At 40.0% G+C, this 13,942-nt stretch overlaps 1 protein-coding gene across 1 annotated transcript in view; it reads left to right on the top strand.

The window, feature by feature from the left end:
* Positions 1 to 13,942, top strand: part of kif6 (kinesin family member 6) — a 162,741-nt gene that overhangs the window by 28,866 nt on the left and 119,933 nt on the right. The window contains exon 7 of the mRNA XM_041812237.1: positions 3,811 to 3,940. Within this exon, the coding sequence (XP_041668171.1) occupies positions 3,811 to 3,940 (130 nt within the window). The remainder of the gene's footprint in view (positions 1 to 3,810; positions 3,941 to 13,942) is intronic.

Raw genomic sequence — 13,942 nt, 5'->3', positions numbered from 1 at the left:
TGTCTCTTTGTGGCCTGCTGCATTATGGACAACTGGGCTAGATCTCACTGGTAATGCCTAGAAACTTCTTTTGTTTTGAAAGGAAATACAAATACTATTACAATTATATGTTAATCAGGCCAAAATTTAAAAAAAAATTTTTTTTTGTTTATTTGAAAGTCAGGCCCCCAGAGTCTCTGTCAAGACTAAATCTGGCCCTTCTACAAATATACTTGTTGACCCCCTGCTTCAGGGTTTGGGTGCCTACCCTCTTTGCGTTTCCTTAGTTTGTTGTGTGTTGAATTAAGATTCATCCCCTTTGTAGATTTTTGATTTTTATTCATAAAATTCTTCAGTTGTGAAAAGTAGCCACTTACCGTAACCTCCGACAGTGAGCGGAAATTATTTGTCATTCTGGGTCTTGCTTGGTAAATGTAAATCACTTCCCACCTCATAATAGAGATCTGCAGCAGGATCCTCTTGCAAAACATAGCTTATGGAAAACTTTAAGATTCCCCTTTAAGTTTTTCATTTAATTCACTATTCTTATTACTTTAGACATACTATAAAGTGTTCAGTGTTTTTGCAGTGTTCCTACTACATTAACCCCATACTTTCAGCTGAAGTGTCACCAATTAACACGGTTGCTTGTTACACCACTACACCTGCTCTCCTGCAGCATCACCAACCATGAAGGCTTTAGATTTATAATCAGTGACTGTTATTATTTTTGTTTTTTTTTTTGTTTTTTCATAAATTTGGTTGTGGTTTGTTATGAAGGTAGTGGTGGGTCCTCAGGCTAGACCAGCACAAGGCTAAACTTTCTGTTCAGAGGTTTTGAAGCATCTCAGAAATGGCCTTGATTGTCCTGCACTATGAAAAACTCCATGGGATAAAACTATACATTTTGGGGTGTGATGGATCCCCAAACCCTCTGACTGCGGGATCCAGGCTGTGGTAATAGCGTGTAGTCTGACATCATCACTATCCCCATCACTCCCCCAGACACTTGGAGTAAAGCTGGACTTTGTTTCTTGAACAGCCATTTGTTAGCCTGGCTTGAAGTCAGTGTGTGGTGACATCTGGAGACTCTGGTATTTACCACCCCTCTACACACTGCCAGCTGACATAATGGGACTGTAGAACATCAATGGATGTGGTTGGCGTGGTGGTGGACTCTGCCACTGGAGTGGAGTGTAGGAAGGTCATGTGTTGCAGAAACTTCAGCAGCTGGTCTGAGGGAATTTCTTTATTTGTCTGAATTTGATTCTTTTTCTCACTCTTTCTTGGCTCCTTCCCTCTCTGCCTCCTTGCTCTTTGTCATTTTGTCTCTCTTTCTGTCCATTTCTCTTCTTAGCCATAAATTTAATCTGTCTGGAGGGTTTGTGTGCATGATCTAACTCTTACTTTTTTGCATATTTTGTCATACCAGATACTTATTCATTTCAAAGTAGTGGTTGCACTTCAGGCGCGACATTTAAGTTTTTCTCTCATCGCAGAGGTTCCAGCTTAGGGTTTGATACCCACAAATCACAGACTTCTGAAAATAGACAGTGCCCGTTGTTAACCATGCTGCGGCCACACTTGCTGATTCAAGGAGAAGCCGTGGCAATGACAGACTTCTTTTAACTGTTCATCTGCTTCTGTCTCTCACTGCGTCTTTCCTCTCTCACATGCTTGTAAGGGATCTGCAGCAGAGCTTGTTCTCTGGTTGTAGGTGGTGTTGTACAGTGCTGTGAAAAAGTATGTGCCCCCTTCCTGATTTCTTTTTGCATATTTGACACAGATAAATATTTTAGATCAGTGGTTCTCAACTGGTCTGGCCTCAGGACCCCACAGTCTGTCTTACGACAGATCATGATGCAAGTTTCCAGAAAACTTTTAGCAACACACGTTTAGTTAACTGAAATATGTTGCAGTTTGGAGCATGATTGGACCAAAACACCGTCCGTCCGTCTGTCTGTCTGTCCGTCTTCTGCTTATCCGAGGTCGATTCGGGGGCAGCAGCCTAAGCAGGGAACCCCAGACTTCCCTCTCCCCGGTCACTTCATCCAGCTCCTCCCAGGGAATGCCAAGGCATTCCCATTATGGTTTTCTTGGGGAGTAATATTTCATATTAAGACAAAAGAGCCACAAATCATCACAAAAGAGCAATGTGTGGCTCCAGAACCACATGTTGAGAATCACTGCTCCAAGGGCATAGCATCTTGCCAAGGTGCTAGTTCTAGCCTCACTTTAAGTGTTGGGCACGTTACTTTTAAAAAGTAATTAGTTATAGTTGCTAGTTACTTCTCCCAAAAAGTAACTGAGTTAGTAACTGAATTACTTCACTATAAAAGTAACTAGTTACCACCGAAAGTAACTATTGCGTTTGTTTTTTTTTTAAGTTTAAATATGGATAGATATTTGGATTTTTTTCTAAGCAGGTTTCACAAGCCAGCTGCAAAGAGTAGAATTGCATAGACAGGTACTTACACAGAACTTTTAATATTTTTTGCACCTCAACACTCATTCAGTTCAGTCTGTGTCACAAGTTTTTGTGAAGCTGGAGCAGACAAATCCAGCTTCAGCTGCTTAGACCGCATGACTCTGTGTCCTTCTTTGTTAGCGGAGCTCACATTAGCCACACCTGGCCTGCTATCATCATCAGCAGTGTCAACAATGGTGTTTTTGGCCACTAGTTTTGTAGAAGCGTGTGCCATTGAGAGATACTGCATTTGATTACAGTTGCTTACAACAGATGTGGACAAACACTTCGCTCCAGGACATAATGTATGCTTCACATGTACATTCTTGCCTTTCACCTCAAGGAGAATAAAGTAGTGTCTGTACGTACACTTTGGAAACGCCAACTTTCTCTCCAGACTCACCATTGCTGCAGCTTACCTCTGCTAGTTTGGGTGTGGGGGTGCTGTGCGTGTGTTTGATTGGCTTATCATGAAAGCTTACTCTACCTTAGCCAATCATCATCACTTATGCGGTTGTCTCGCCCCTCCCTCCTCCCTCACCAAAGAAAAAATGAACAGTTTTGCAGCTCCTGTGGCTGAGAGCTAAGTTGGATGACAAGAGCTTCAATGAGTAGCTTTAGTTTGTAACGCGCCCCATTTAATTATGGGTAACGGTAACGGGATTGTAATGATGGAAATAATAATTAGACTACCCGTTACTGAAAAAAATAATACCATTAGTAACGCTCTTTATTTTAACGCTGTTATTTCCATCACTGCTCACTATGCACTTCCTTAATTTGGGGAAAAAAATAAGATGAATCTGAAGTTTGTGATGGGGCTTTCAGGGAACATAACACTGCCAAAGAACATGCCTTTAATCACTTGAAGATTAACACCGTTTCATTAAACAAAATTCACACACATGTTAACAATTATTTACATATGTTCTTCAGTTTTCCCTCCCTCTTTGACATCTCAGCAGTCAGTAGCTGCACTACCATGGCTCTGGAAATAATACAGTAGGATCAGAGGAGTCATTTTGGCCTAATCTGTCGAAGCATGCTGTGTTTGAGCTTGATGAAAGCTTGATGTGGGCTTCAGCCAATCACCTGTTTGTTTGGAAAAGCCAGTCCTATTTGTTATCATGTCATGGTCCCCCCGTTGGACAAAGCCCATGTCATACCGGGTCGCAGCCCACTGACTTACAGATGTGGTTTGTTTGGATTTAGAGAGGCCAGATGGGAGAGAAGTGGTGACACTTCAGTGTTGGATTAGTTTCGTTTTGACTGGATTTGTCCCTCTTTGTCTCTTCTTTATTCACAATTCAAGGTCCATATGTCATGTTGGACGTTGTTTCATCCATTTTTTTCTCCTCATACAGAAAAGTGGTGATCATGGAGGATACAGAGCAGAACATTCATCTCAGAAACCTCTCTCTTCAGCCATCAGCCAATGAGGAGGAAGCCTTGAACCTGCTCTTCGTGGGTGATACCAATCGTATGATTGCAGAGGTAAGAAAGAAGAAAACACATATTTCTGAATGATTAGAAATCTATTTCAAAAATGCTATCAAGCTAATGTCTTCTCCTTTAATAAAGATAAATACAACCTCGTTTCCAAAAAAGTTGGTGCACTGTTTAAAATGTAAAATAAAAACAGAATGTAATGATTTGCAAATCTAACAAACCCATATTTTATTCAAAATAGAACATAAAAACATATCAGATGTTGAGACTGAGACATTTTTCCATTTCATGCAAAATATTGGCTCAATTTGGATTTGATGGCAGCGACACCTCTGTTTTTTTATGTGTTTTTTTACCATTGTATCCGTATTACAGAGTATCAACCCTGATTGGTTGCTTGGATTCGGAAGTCAGCATGCAGTGAACCAGTACTCATATCTGACCCTCTAACCCAATCAGAAATGCATGAACTTGAACTGCTCAGTGTGGTAGGATCCTCCTTCTTCAACAGTCTGCAATTCCTGGGGATAGAGGAGACCAGTTGCTGAAGTTTTTGGAGAGGAATGTTGTCCCATTCTTGTCTGATGAAGGATTCTAGCTCCTCAACAGTATTTTTTTGTTTCATGATGCACTAGATATTGGTGAAAGGCAACACCCAGACTTTTCTTCTGTGAAGCCATGCTGTTGTGATGGGTACAGTATGTGGTTTAGTATTGTCTTGCTGAAATATACTGAATATAATTATACTCTGTTAGCCTTTAAAGACAGAGACGTTGTCTGGAAGGGAGCATATGTTGCTCTAAAACCTAAGCTGCCCTCACCTAAGGCAGTGGTTCTCAACCTTTATTAGCCCGCAACCCCTAATATAAAGGTGCCAGAGACTGGGGACCCCCGCTGTATCTGAAGGTGGTTGGACACAGCCATGCAAAATCAAGAATAGTCATGTGCAGACAAGGCCGTCCATAAGGGGGTTTCTGGGACCCGGCCAAACTGGGGAACCATGGTCCATTGTAAAGTTGAGCTGTGAAAACCATATTTGACCTGAATAATAACCACTCCTATCAGAGAAAACAAATATCTCTATTTATTTATGTGTAGTAAATAGCCTTCTTTAATGAAAATAACTTCAAATAACTGTTAAAAACATAATTAAAATGGGTTAAACATTGCTAAAATTGGTGGAAAAGGTGATGAAATTAGATTTTTACAGAACATAAATGCATTAAAAATGGCAAAAATTTGATTAAAGGTGGCAAAAATGGGCACAAAAAGTGGTGAAAGGCGATGGAAAAAGAGGCTAAAATGGCTAAAAAATGGTGGAAATTAGGTGAACTGGGATGAAAAGTTGATATAAACTGGCAAAAATGGGTTAATTGTGGTTAGAATGGGCAAAAGGGAGTGTATTTTAGCTTTAACCCTGAGAAGACAGCGGTATTTCTGGATCCTGTCACATATGGCTTCTTCTGTGCATGATACTGCTTGAACTTGCATTAGTGGATGGTACGGCTAACTGTGTTGACAGATGATTATTTCTGGAAGTGTTCCTGAGCCCATGCAGTGATTCCAGTACAGAAACATTCCTGATTTTATTGCAGTGCCACCTTAGGCACCCAGACATCACAAGCATCAAATACTAACCTTTTGCCTTGTCTCTTGTATGTAGAGATTTCTTCAGATTCTCTGTACCTTTTGATAATAATATCTTCTGTAAATGGTGGAATATTCAGTCTTCACAATTTGACTTTGGGGAACATTTTTTTTCTGAAATTTATCCTAAATTTTTTTATGAAATTTTATGCAGATTGGAGATCCTCTGTCCATCTTAGCTTCTAAGAGACTCTGCCTCTCTAAAATACTCCTTTTATATTCAGTCATGTTACTGACCTGTTGCCAATTAATGTCAATAGTTGCAAAACTCTACTCCAACTGTTCTTCATTGGTGCCACTTACTTTTCCAGCCTTTTTCTTCCCACCCCTTCCTTTTTTTAGATCGTGTTGCTGCATTCACATTGAACATGAGCTTGAATTTTTTATGAAATGGGAAAATGTCTTAGTTTCAACATCTGATATGTTGTTTGTGTTATGTTGTAAATGAAATATGGGTTTATAATATTTGCAAAACATAATAACAGTTGTATTTACATTTTACACTACACCCCCAACGTTTTTTGACCTGGTTTGTAATTTAAAAATGCAACCAAAGTACAATCAGCATCTACAGTATCATCATTTCGAAAGGTCACCTATTAAATGTAAACATGGGCCGCTTCTTGGACTACCTCCAAGGATGGTTAAAAATACACCCTTGCTTTGTTCTTCTGAAAAGGGAAGCTTTTTGGTGCTTTCACCTTTTAATCGGCCAATCATGCACTGTTTAAAGAAAGGACTGTAGACATCAACAAAATGTCTGACCACATCCTGCACAAGTGGCATAAAAGTTGTTTTCTTGTCCATTATTGCAGTGTTGACTGTAAAGCTACCTTAAGACCATTCTAAATATTATTTTGGTCCTCTGTGGTCCATTTTACCATGTTTTTCCAAGCATCTCTCTGTAATTTCTGTTTATGCCATGGTGTTTTTCCTACACTGATGAGACATGTTGTGGTTCAAAGTTTGCGCTGCACCCTGTAGTTTTGTGAAGGGCTGATCCCACCTTGTTTGCTCTGGCTGCTTGTTTTTAAGTCAATAGCAGAGAGTAAAAGATATCTTCATTTTTTTAATCAGCCACTTTTTCAATTAAAAACCAATCTATGCCAAAGATAATGTTCTGATCTGAAGGTTCAGACAATTTGTGCTGGATTCAGTAGCTGGTTTCTTCTCCCATCGTTTTTTAAAGTTTATAATACAAAGTGTCTACACACAGTTAACAAAGCATCAGTAGAAGGGGAAAGTTGAGCTTCACATCAATAAAGACCGGTGCTTACTTTTGAACAATTTAACAAAGCATATTGCTAAAACAGGATTTACACATGTTTTCTCTACCTTAAGGATTATATTGTCAGTAGTAAAGATGATTTTATGTAATCATCTCTCTTTGGCTGCTAGGGTTGGTTATTGTTTGGCCAGCCTTTAGCTCAATTTCATTACACCCCCTACCATGTAGCTGTAGCCCTACCCCTAGGTTTTGTGTAGGGCTGTTAACATTAACGTGTTAATGCTTGTGATTAATCTTGAAACCTTAACACGTTAATAAAAAAATAACACAATTTAATCATATGACTAAGTTTGACCACAACTTGCTCCTGTAGTCCTCCAGCGTGGATGTTTACGTGCCTGGGGGTGAAGAGGTGGGAGAGCCAGACACAGCCAGCAGTGGTGGGTGAGGATATGGACCACATCTGCTTAATGGCGATTTTCTTTTTATAAAGCTGGAGAATGTTAGTGAAGATAAAACCAAAATTGTGGGTACATGCTGCAGTGATGAACTGTTTTTACACCAAAGCACAAGTCTGAAGTTCCACCTTCAGGCAAAGCACATCTTTGCTAGCAAAGACACTAACAACAACACGGGATCAAGCCATGGTCATACCACTCTGTTCAGCTGCTTCAGGACAGTTTTCTTCTTCAGCTGCTCAGATAAATGCTGAAAAGTGCTCCAAAACTTTGAGCAAGCCCTGTTTGTTAACAGTATGAATACAGTGTTGAAATCCACAGTGGAATCGGCAATTATCGAACTTGACGAGCTGAGGACGGAAAATATGATGCGTTCAGGTAACCTCGGTAAATTAGACAACTGTATTCTATATTATGATGTGTTCAAATGTCTCATAAAAATGGAAAATGTAGTTTTTGATGAGAAACTTCAATAAACCTCACAATTCAATTTAAATACAATGTTGGACTGAATCATAGGGTGTATTCACACCTGTGGCTCATTTGCTTTGTTTTGAGTCAGGGGCAAAAATGATACATTTGTTTCAGGTGTCACTCGGTTGGTTTGTGTTCACACAGCAAAAGTCTCTTGTGGTCCAAAGTTGTAAACAAATGCCACATGCAATCCAATTCATCTCTCATTGGTCAGAAATCTTACCCGGAAGGCGGGGGGGTTTCCTTATCTTCATTCATTCATTCAGGTTCTTAACCGCTTTCCACAGGGAAAAACAACAGCCATGGAGCATCAGCAGTGTGTGTGGCTAGTTTCTTTTATAGCGTTCATCTGGCTAATGTTCCAGTCTTTGCTAAATCAACAAAACATGCATTTTTTTCGACAGTCAAGACTTGGTCTGGAAAATAATGTGCTGATGCATTTGTTAAGACGAAGGCGTGCCGCCTCACGGAGCCCACGACTCATTTCGCTCAGATCTGTTGTTCTTCCGCCTTCTCTTCTACTGTTGCTGATTCTTCTACTCCTTCTTCTTCTATTGTTTTAACTGAACGGTTGGCAACCAGGCGCATTACTGCCCCCACGACTACAGTGTGTACCACAGTTATGAGTCAGTTGTGCCGGCTCACTGTTTCGTAAACAACTGCCCCAAACGAGCCAGGCGTGAATATCCCCATAGTTCTATAACTCAAGCACTACTCGGCTTTGACCACTTGTAGTTTTAGTATTTGCCCTTATTTTGTCTTTCCACCAAAATTGAGAAAGTATTGATATTTTGTTATTGATAAGGACTCAGATCAGCACTTTACTGTGCTCTACAAACACGTGACAATACAACCTTTAAAAATATAAAAACATGAAAATAGACTTAAACTATTCTAGTGATGTGATTAACTTGATTAACCCCTTAAAGCCTGTTGTATCATATTTGATACATACTTTTATGATACCTCTATCTAATCAATATGATCATAAATTACTAAAAAACTTCTGAATACAATCTGATAAATGATCAGGCCAGATCCAAACCCGGGCCACCTGCATGCATGGGGGCACCTTTAACCACTAGGCCACCTGCTCCCCTGTTGAAGCCATTCTGTTGTTGATTTACTTCTATGCTTTAGGTCGTTGTCCTGTTGCCTCACCCATCCTCTGTTGAGCTTCAGTTGGCAGACAGATGGTCTTAAGTTTTCCTGCAAAATGTCTTGATAAACTTGGGAATTCATTTTTTCCGTCAATGACAGCAATCCATCCAGGCCCTGAGGCAGCAAAGCAGCTCCAAACCATGATGGTCCCTCCACCATATTTCACAGTTGGGATGAGGTTTTGATGTTGTGCTGTGCCTTTTTTCTCCACACATAGCATTGTGTGTTCCTTCCAAACAACTCGATTTTGGTTTCATCTGTCCACAGAATATTTTGCCAGTAGTGCTGTGGAACATCCAGGTGCTTTTTTGCCAACTTCAAACATGCAGCAATGTTTTGTTTGGACAGCAGTGGCTTCCTCTGTGGTGTCCTCCCATTAACTCCATTCTTGTTTAATGTTTTACTGATTGTAGATTTGTCAACACAAATGTTAGCATGTGCCAGAGATTTCTGTAGTCTTTAGCTGACACTCTAGGATTCTTCTTCACCTCATTGAGCATTCTGCGCTGTGTTCTTGCAGTCATCTTTACAGGATGACCACGCCTAGGGAGAGTAGCAACAGTACTGAACTTTCTCCATTTGTAGACTGTCTTACCGTGGACACATGAACATCAAGGCTTTTAGAGTTACTTTTGTAACCCTTTCCAGCTTCATGCAAGCCAACAATTGTTGGTCGTAGGTCGTCTGAGAGCTCTTTTGTGCCAGGCATGGTTCACATCAGGCAGTGCTTCTTGAGAACAGCAAATTCAAAACTGTTGTGTGTTTTTTAGAGGGCAGGGCAGCTTTAACCAACACATCCAATCTCATCACATTGATTGGACTCCAGGTTGGCTGACTCCTGGCTCCAATTAGCTCTTGGAGAAGTCATCAGCCTAGAGAATAAGCTATCATATAATCATAATATATATAATAATATGATTGGTTAATCATACTGATCATTTAATATAATCATACAATATAATATATAATACAATCATATTGTATGGCACTACCTTTACCCGTCCAGCTTTACTTTGATGATATCAACTAATGATGACAACATAACACATCACAGTGGTCTATTGAGAATGCTAGGACCTGGCTTCCTCCTGATATTCTGCTATTTATTTCTTTAAGAGAAGGAAAACAGTGCGCATTGAATTGTGGGTAATTCCTGCTCACGGAGAATACACATTTACATCCCTGAAAATTCTCTGTTTGAAGGACTCACTCCTAGGAAAAATTTCAAAGATCCTCCGGATTGGAACAGTCCTCCAACGGCAGTATCCTTCAAAAACGGCTGTTTGAGGATCCTTCCTTGGCTTTGAAAAACAGCTTGTAAACCTGTGGAAAATCTCCCAGAGTTCCTTGCGAATTATCAACAAGATTATGGCAATTATTTGAAATCATAACAAAAAAAATGTTCAATGCACTGTGGTTCATTTTGGTTTCAAATAAGCTTTTCAAAAAAATCATTCATAGTAGAAATGTTCTCTGTTGTCAGAGGAAAATGTCATCACTTTCCTTTGTAACTTTTGGCCAAAGGGTAGGGATAAAAATTTGAAATATAACTGAGCCATGAAGTGAAGCTTGTGTACTGTGCACTTCCTGTTATTTCTTTCTCCACTTAAAGAAACTGCTTTGGTAGCTGACATGTGGAGACATGTTCCTCACCATATCCTTTACATTGTTTTTAGAAATAGAATTTACATAGAAAGTGATGTCAAAGAAGAAAAATGTTCACCTCGTCAGTCAACTTTCATTCAAAGGCACAGATGTAACATAACATTGGCTTGTCAACTTCATATATTCCCTTAATTTGTCCAAAATTCTTCAGAGGGAAAATTCCCCGCCTGCTGCAGAAACCTGGGGATATCTTTAGTCGGAAACACAGTTCCTGGATTTGACAATAAGATGGAGGCGTTTCGCGGTTCAGGATGGAGCCCCCCAGGACAGTCTACCCACAATGAGACTTCAGTGAGCTCTCAGGACTGTCTTCACAACAAGGTTTTTCATGAGCCTCAAGCAAGGAAAGTGCTGTCAACAAATTAACTTTGACCCTGCCAGAAACATCCCTTAAGATCTCCCTCCTCAAAGACTCTGAATAAAGTAACCAGTCAAGCTCTCTTTCTTCTCCTGCTCCCAGCCATGTGGAGAAAGGATGACCCATTAATTCAAGTAACACTCAGCAGACAATGAGCTCATTCGTTTTGAGACTCGGCAATCCTCTCTGCACTTTTATTGGGCAGGCAATAAATACACCTTCTCAACTCCTCACCCTTCCTTTAACCTTGTCAGGAAACATTTCCTCCCATCTGGCTGTTTTCCTGCATCCTTGTTTGATTTTTCTCCACATTTTGGGCCACAGATTCCCCCTCCCCACAATGTAACTCCCTATTGAACTTGAGGGGGTGAGAGGAGTTCACAGCAAGTGATCAAAACAAAAATTCATTCTTAATCTTTTGAATCAGCAATCTCTAAATGTTCTGGGGTTTGTAGAACCAGATTGAACTCTCGTTCTGACCCGCTGCAGCTCTGTGTGTGGTCAGCATGTGGTCAAAATGTGAGATCAAAATGTGGTCAGCACAGGATGCTGGAAGAAAAGCATGAGAACAAAGTGAGTCCAGGGAGATTATTTTGTTCTGCAGTTTTTAAACCACTAAGATGGGCTTAAGTGCCCATGTGACTAATAATAAACTGCGTTAAAGAAGTGGACTTAGCCCTAGGTTTGACGAATGATGACAACATTATGGTCATTTCAACCTGTATTCATTTGAAGAACCAGCAGGGGGTGTCTCTGCTGGCTGTAAAAAGAAGTTTGATTTCATCAAAGTGTTTAACTAAGCAGCCCAGTTTCTAACTTGGTTTATTACATCAGTCACTACTTCCCTAATGGGTTCATGGTGGGGCTGTTCCATCATAACAGAAAATCTCATGATTATTTTGATTGATAGAGATCATAGTTATGGAACATAATTGCCTATCTTCTTTGGCTTTAAAACTAACTGGAGTACTTGCCATGGCTCCCTCTGCTCCTCAGTTAACTCAAAATGAGAGATGCTTTGGTGGGAGGGGGCACAAAGCTGTAAGGAAGAGAGGGTGCATACCACACCTGACAAAATCTATGGAAAGAATGCAACACAATATAAGGTATAGATGATTTTAATCTCTGACTTATTGTCATGACCCTGAGAAGCATAAAGAGCAACTAACTCCAGAGTTTCAGCAGACTTGTCTCCACCCCGGGGTTTCAAGAAATGCTTTGAGCGTCATGGACAGTGCTGGGAGGGGAGATGAGACATGCCCACTCACACCTTCTTACTGTCCCTTATCAGCCACAACAATATCATTGAATCTATGTTGCTTTTTAGATTTTATTAGCCATGATATCAGAACCATTCAGGGTAAGGACTTATCACAAGCTATCAAAGTGTGAAATGATGAAATATGGTTGTGTAGAACAAACACGTTTTTTTGTTATCAACCTTGTTTGAAAAAAAAAAAAGTTTATTCACGCTCAGAGAGTGTCACAGCAATGTCTCTGATGGCTGAATGAATCCAAATCACTGGCTACATTGTTTTATTAAACTGTTTCAACAGTCCCTGAATTTTAAAGCTGCAAGACACAGGTTGAACTTTTGACTGAGACCTTCTTTATTTAAATGATCCATGCTTTTGGGTGTGTTTGTACCATTATGTTAAATAGGACCGTAGATAAAGTGGGAAATCGGGAGAGAACGTGGGGAATGATTTGTGGAAAAGAAGACAAAGGCTGGACTTTGTCAGCTTTGATGACTACACCCTGTTTGTGGGGCAAAAGTTAACCATAAAGCCATTAGTCCCCCATTTGTTTATTTTTGCTGCTTGTGATGATTGCATGTAAGGTAAAATGGAAGCTTTCCTGTCCAGCAACAGAGGCTTCTCTCCAAATGGTGGTGACCAAAGACAAGTATGATCTACAGCTTCTTGGGATCCCAGGATCTGTGATTATGGACTCATTTAGGAACAGTGACATGGCAGATTCAGTACTAAGGAAGCTGTACAGGAAGGGGCAACGGTGGCCCAGTATGGAGTGGGTCATCTCTCAACCGGAAGGTTGGTGTTTGATCTCCAGATTCTGCTGTCACATTCCATTATGTCCTTGGGCAAAACATTTAAACCCAAATGCTATCATCTATTCGCGTACTGTTTCTGTAGTCAATCTTTCACAGTAAAGAAATGTCTGTTAAAAGAAATATCACTTTAGAAGATGAATGTTGTTGCATGTGCTACACTTGATGTGAAGCGGGTTAATCTTCACTGAATTCTGAATTGCTTTTCTGTCAGTATTGTTGTTGTTTTCTGTCTCTTTTATCGATCTTCTTTTGTGTCTCATGAGTCTTGGTGGCTGTATTCACTGCCTTTCAGTTAAAGAGAAAAACAAACAGCCTGAACATCACAGTCAAAACAAAGATGTCTTTTGTTAAAACACTATTGTGGACATTATGAAGGGGCTCGTTTTCTCTGTTGCCACCATAGTGCCATTATGTTGTATTTTTTATTTTTGTATCCTTTATTGATGCTTGTGTTGCTGTGAACTGCTACAAACAAATTGCTCCTAGTAGTATTAATGACATTGTGTGATTATTAAAGCTGCTGTTCTTGAGTTTTATTTAAAACTGTTCAACACCAAGAGCACATCTTAACATCCAAGGATTCATAGAGAGGAAAACCTGGACCTTTAAAGTGATTTTCCTCACGTAGTGAACAAATGTCGGCACATTGTAAGGTTTATTCAAGGCAAAACACAGGACAATGATAAAGTTCATGCATGCCTCAATGCTGTCTGGAATTTGACAAACACTACTTTTAAAGGTTTGGACTGGATTTGGTTGATGTTGAAAAAAAAACTGTTAATAAAGAGCCTGTAAAACATATAATTCAACCTGGACACTCTGTCCTCACCCTCAAACCTTTATTCAGTCCTATTACATTCATCAACATCTTCTGTTTCATATTACATGCAGGGATACCCTGAGGAGCACACATGGACATGTGCAGATTGAAGGGAATTTGGACAGAGGAAGGAGATGATAGCTGCAGGTTAAGATAGTGAAAGAT

This window comes from Cheilinus undulatus, linkage group 18 (genome assembly GCF_018320785.1).
Source record: "Cheilinus undulatus linkage group 18, ASM1832078v1, whole genome shotgun sequence".
Classification (NCBI taxonomy): domain Eukaryota; kingdom Metazoa; phylum Chordata; class Actinopteri; order Labriformes; family Labridae; genus Cheilinus; species Cheilinus undulatus.
This window is presented reverse-complemented; position numbering and strand designations above follow the sequence as displayed.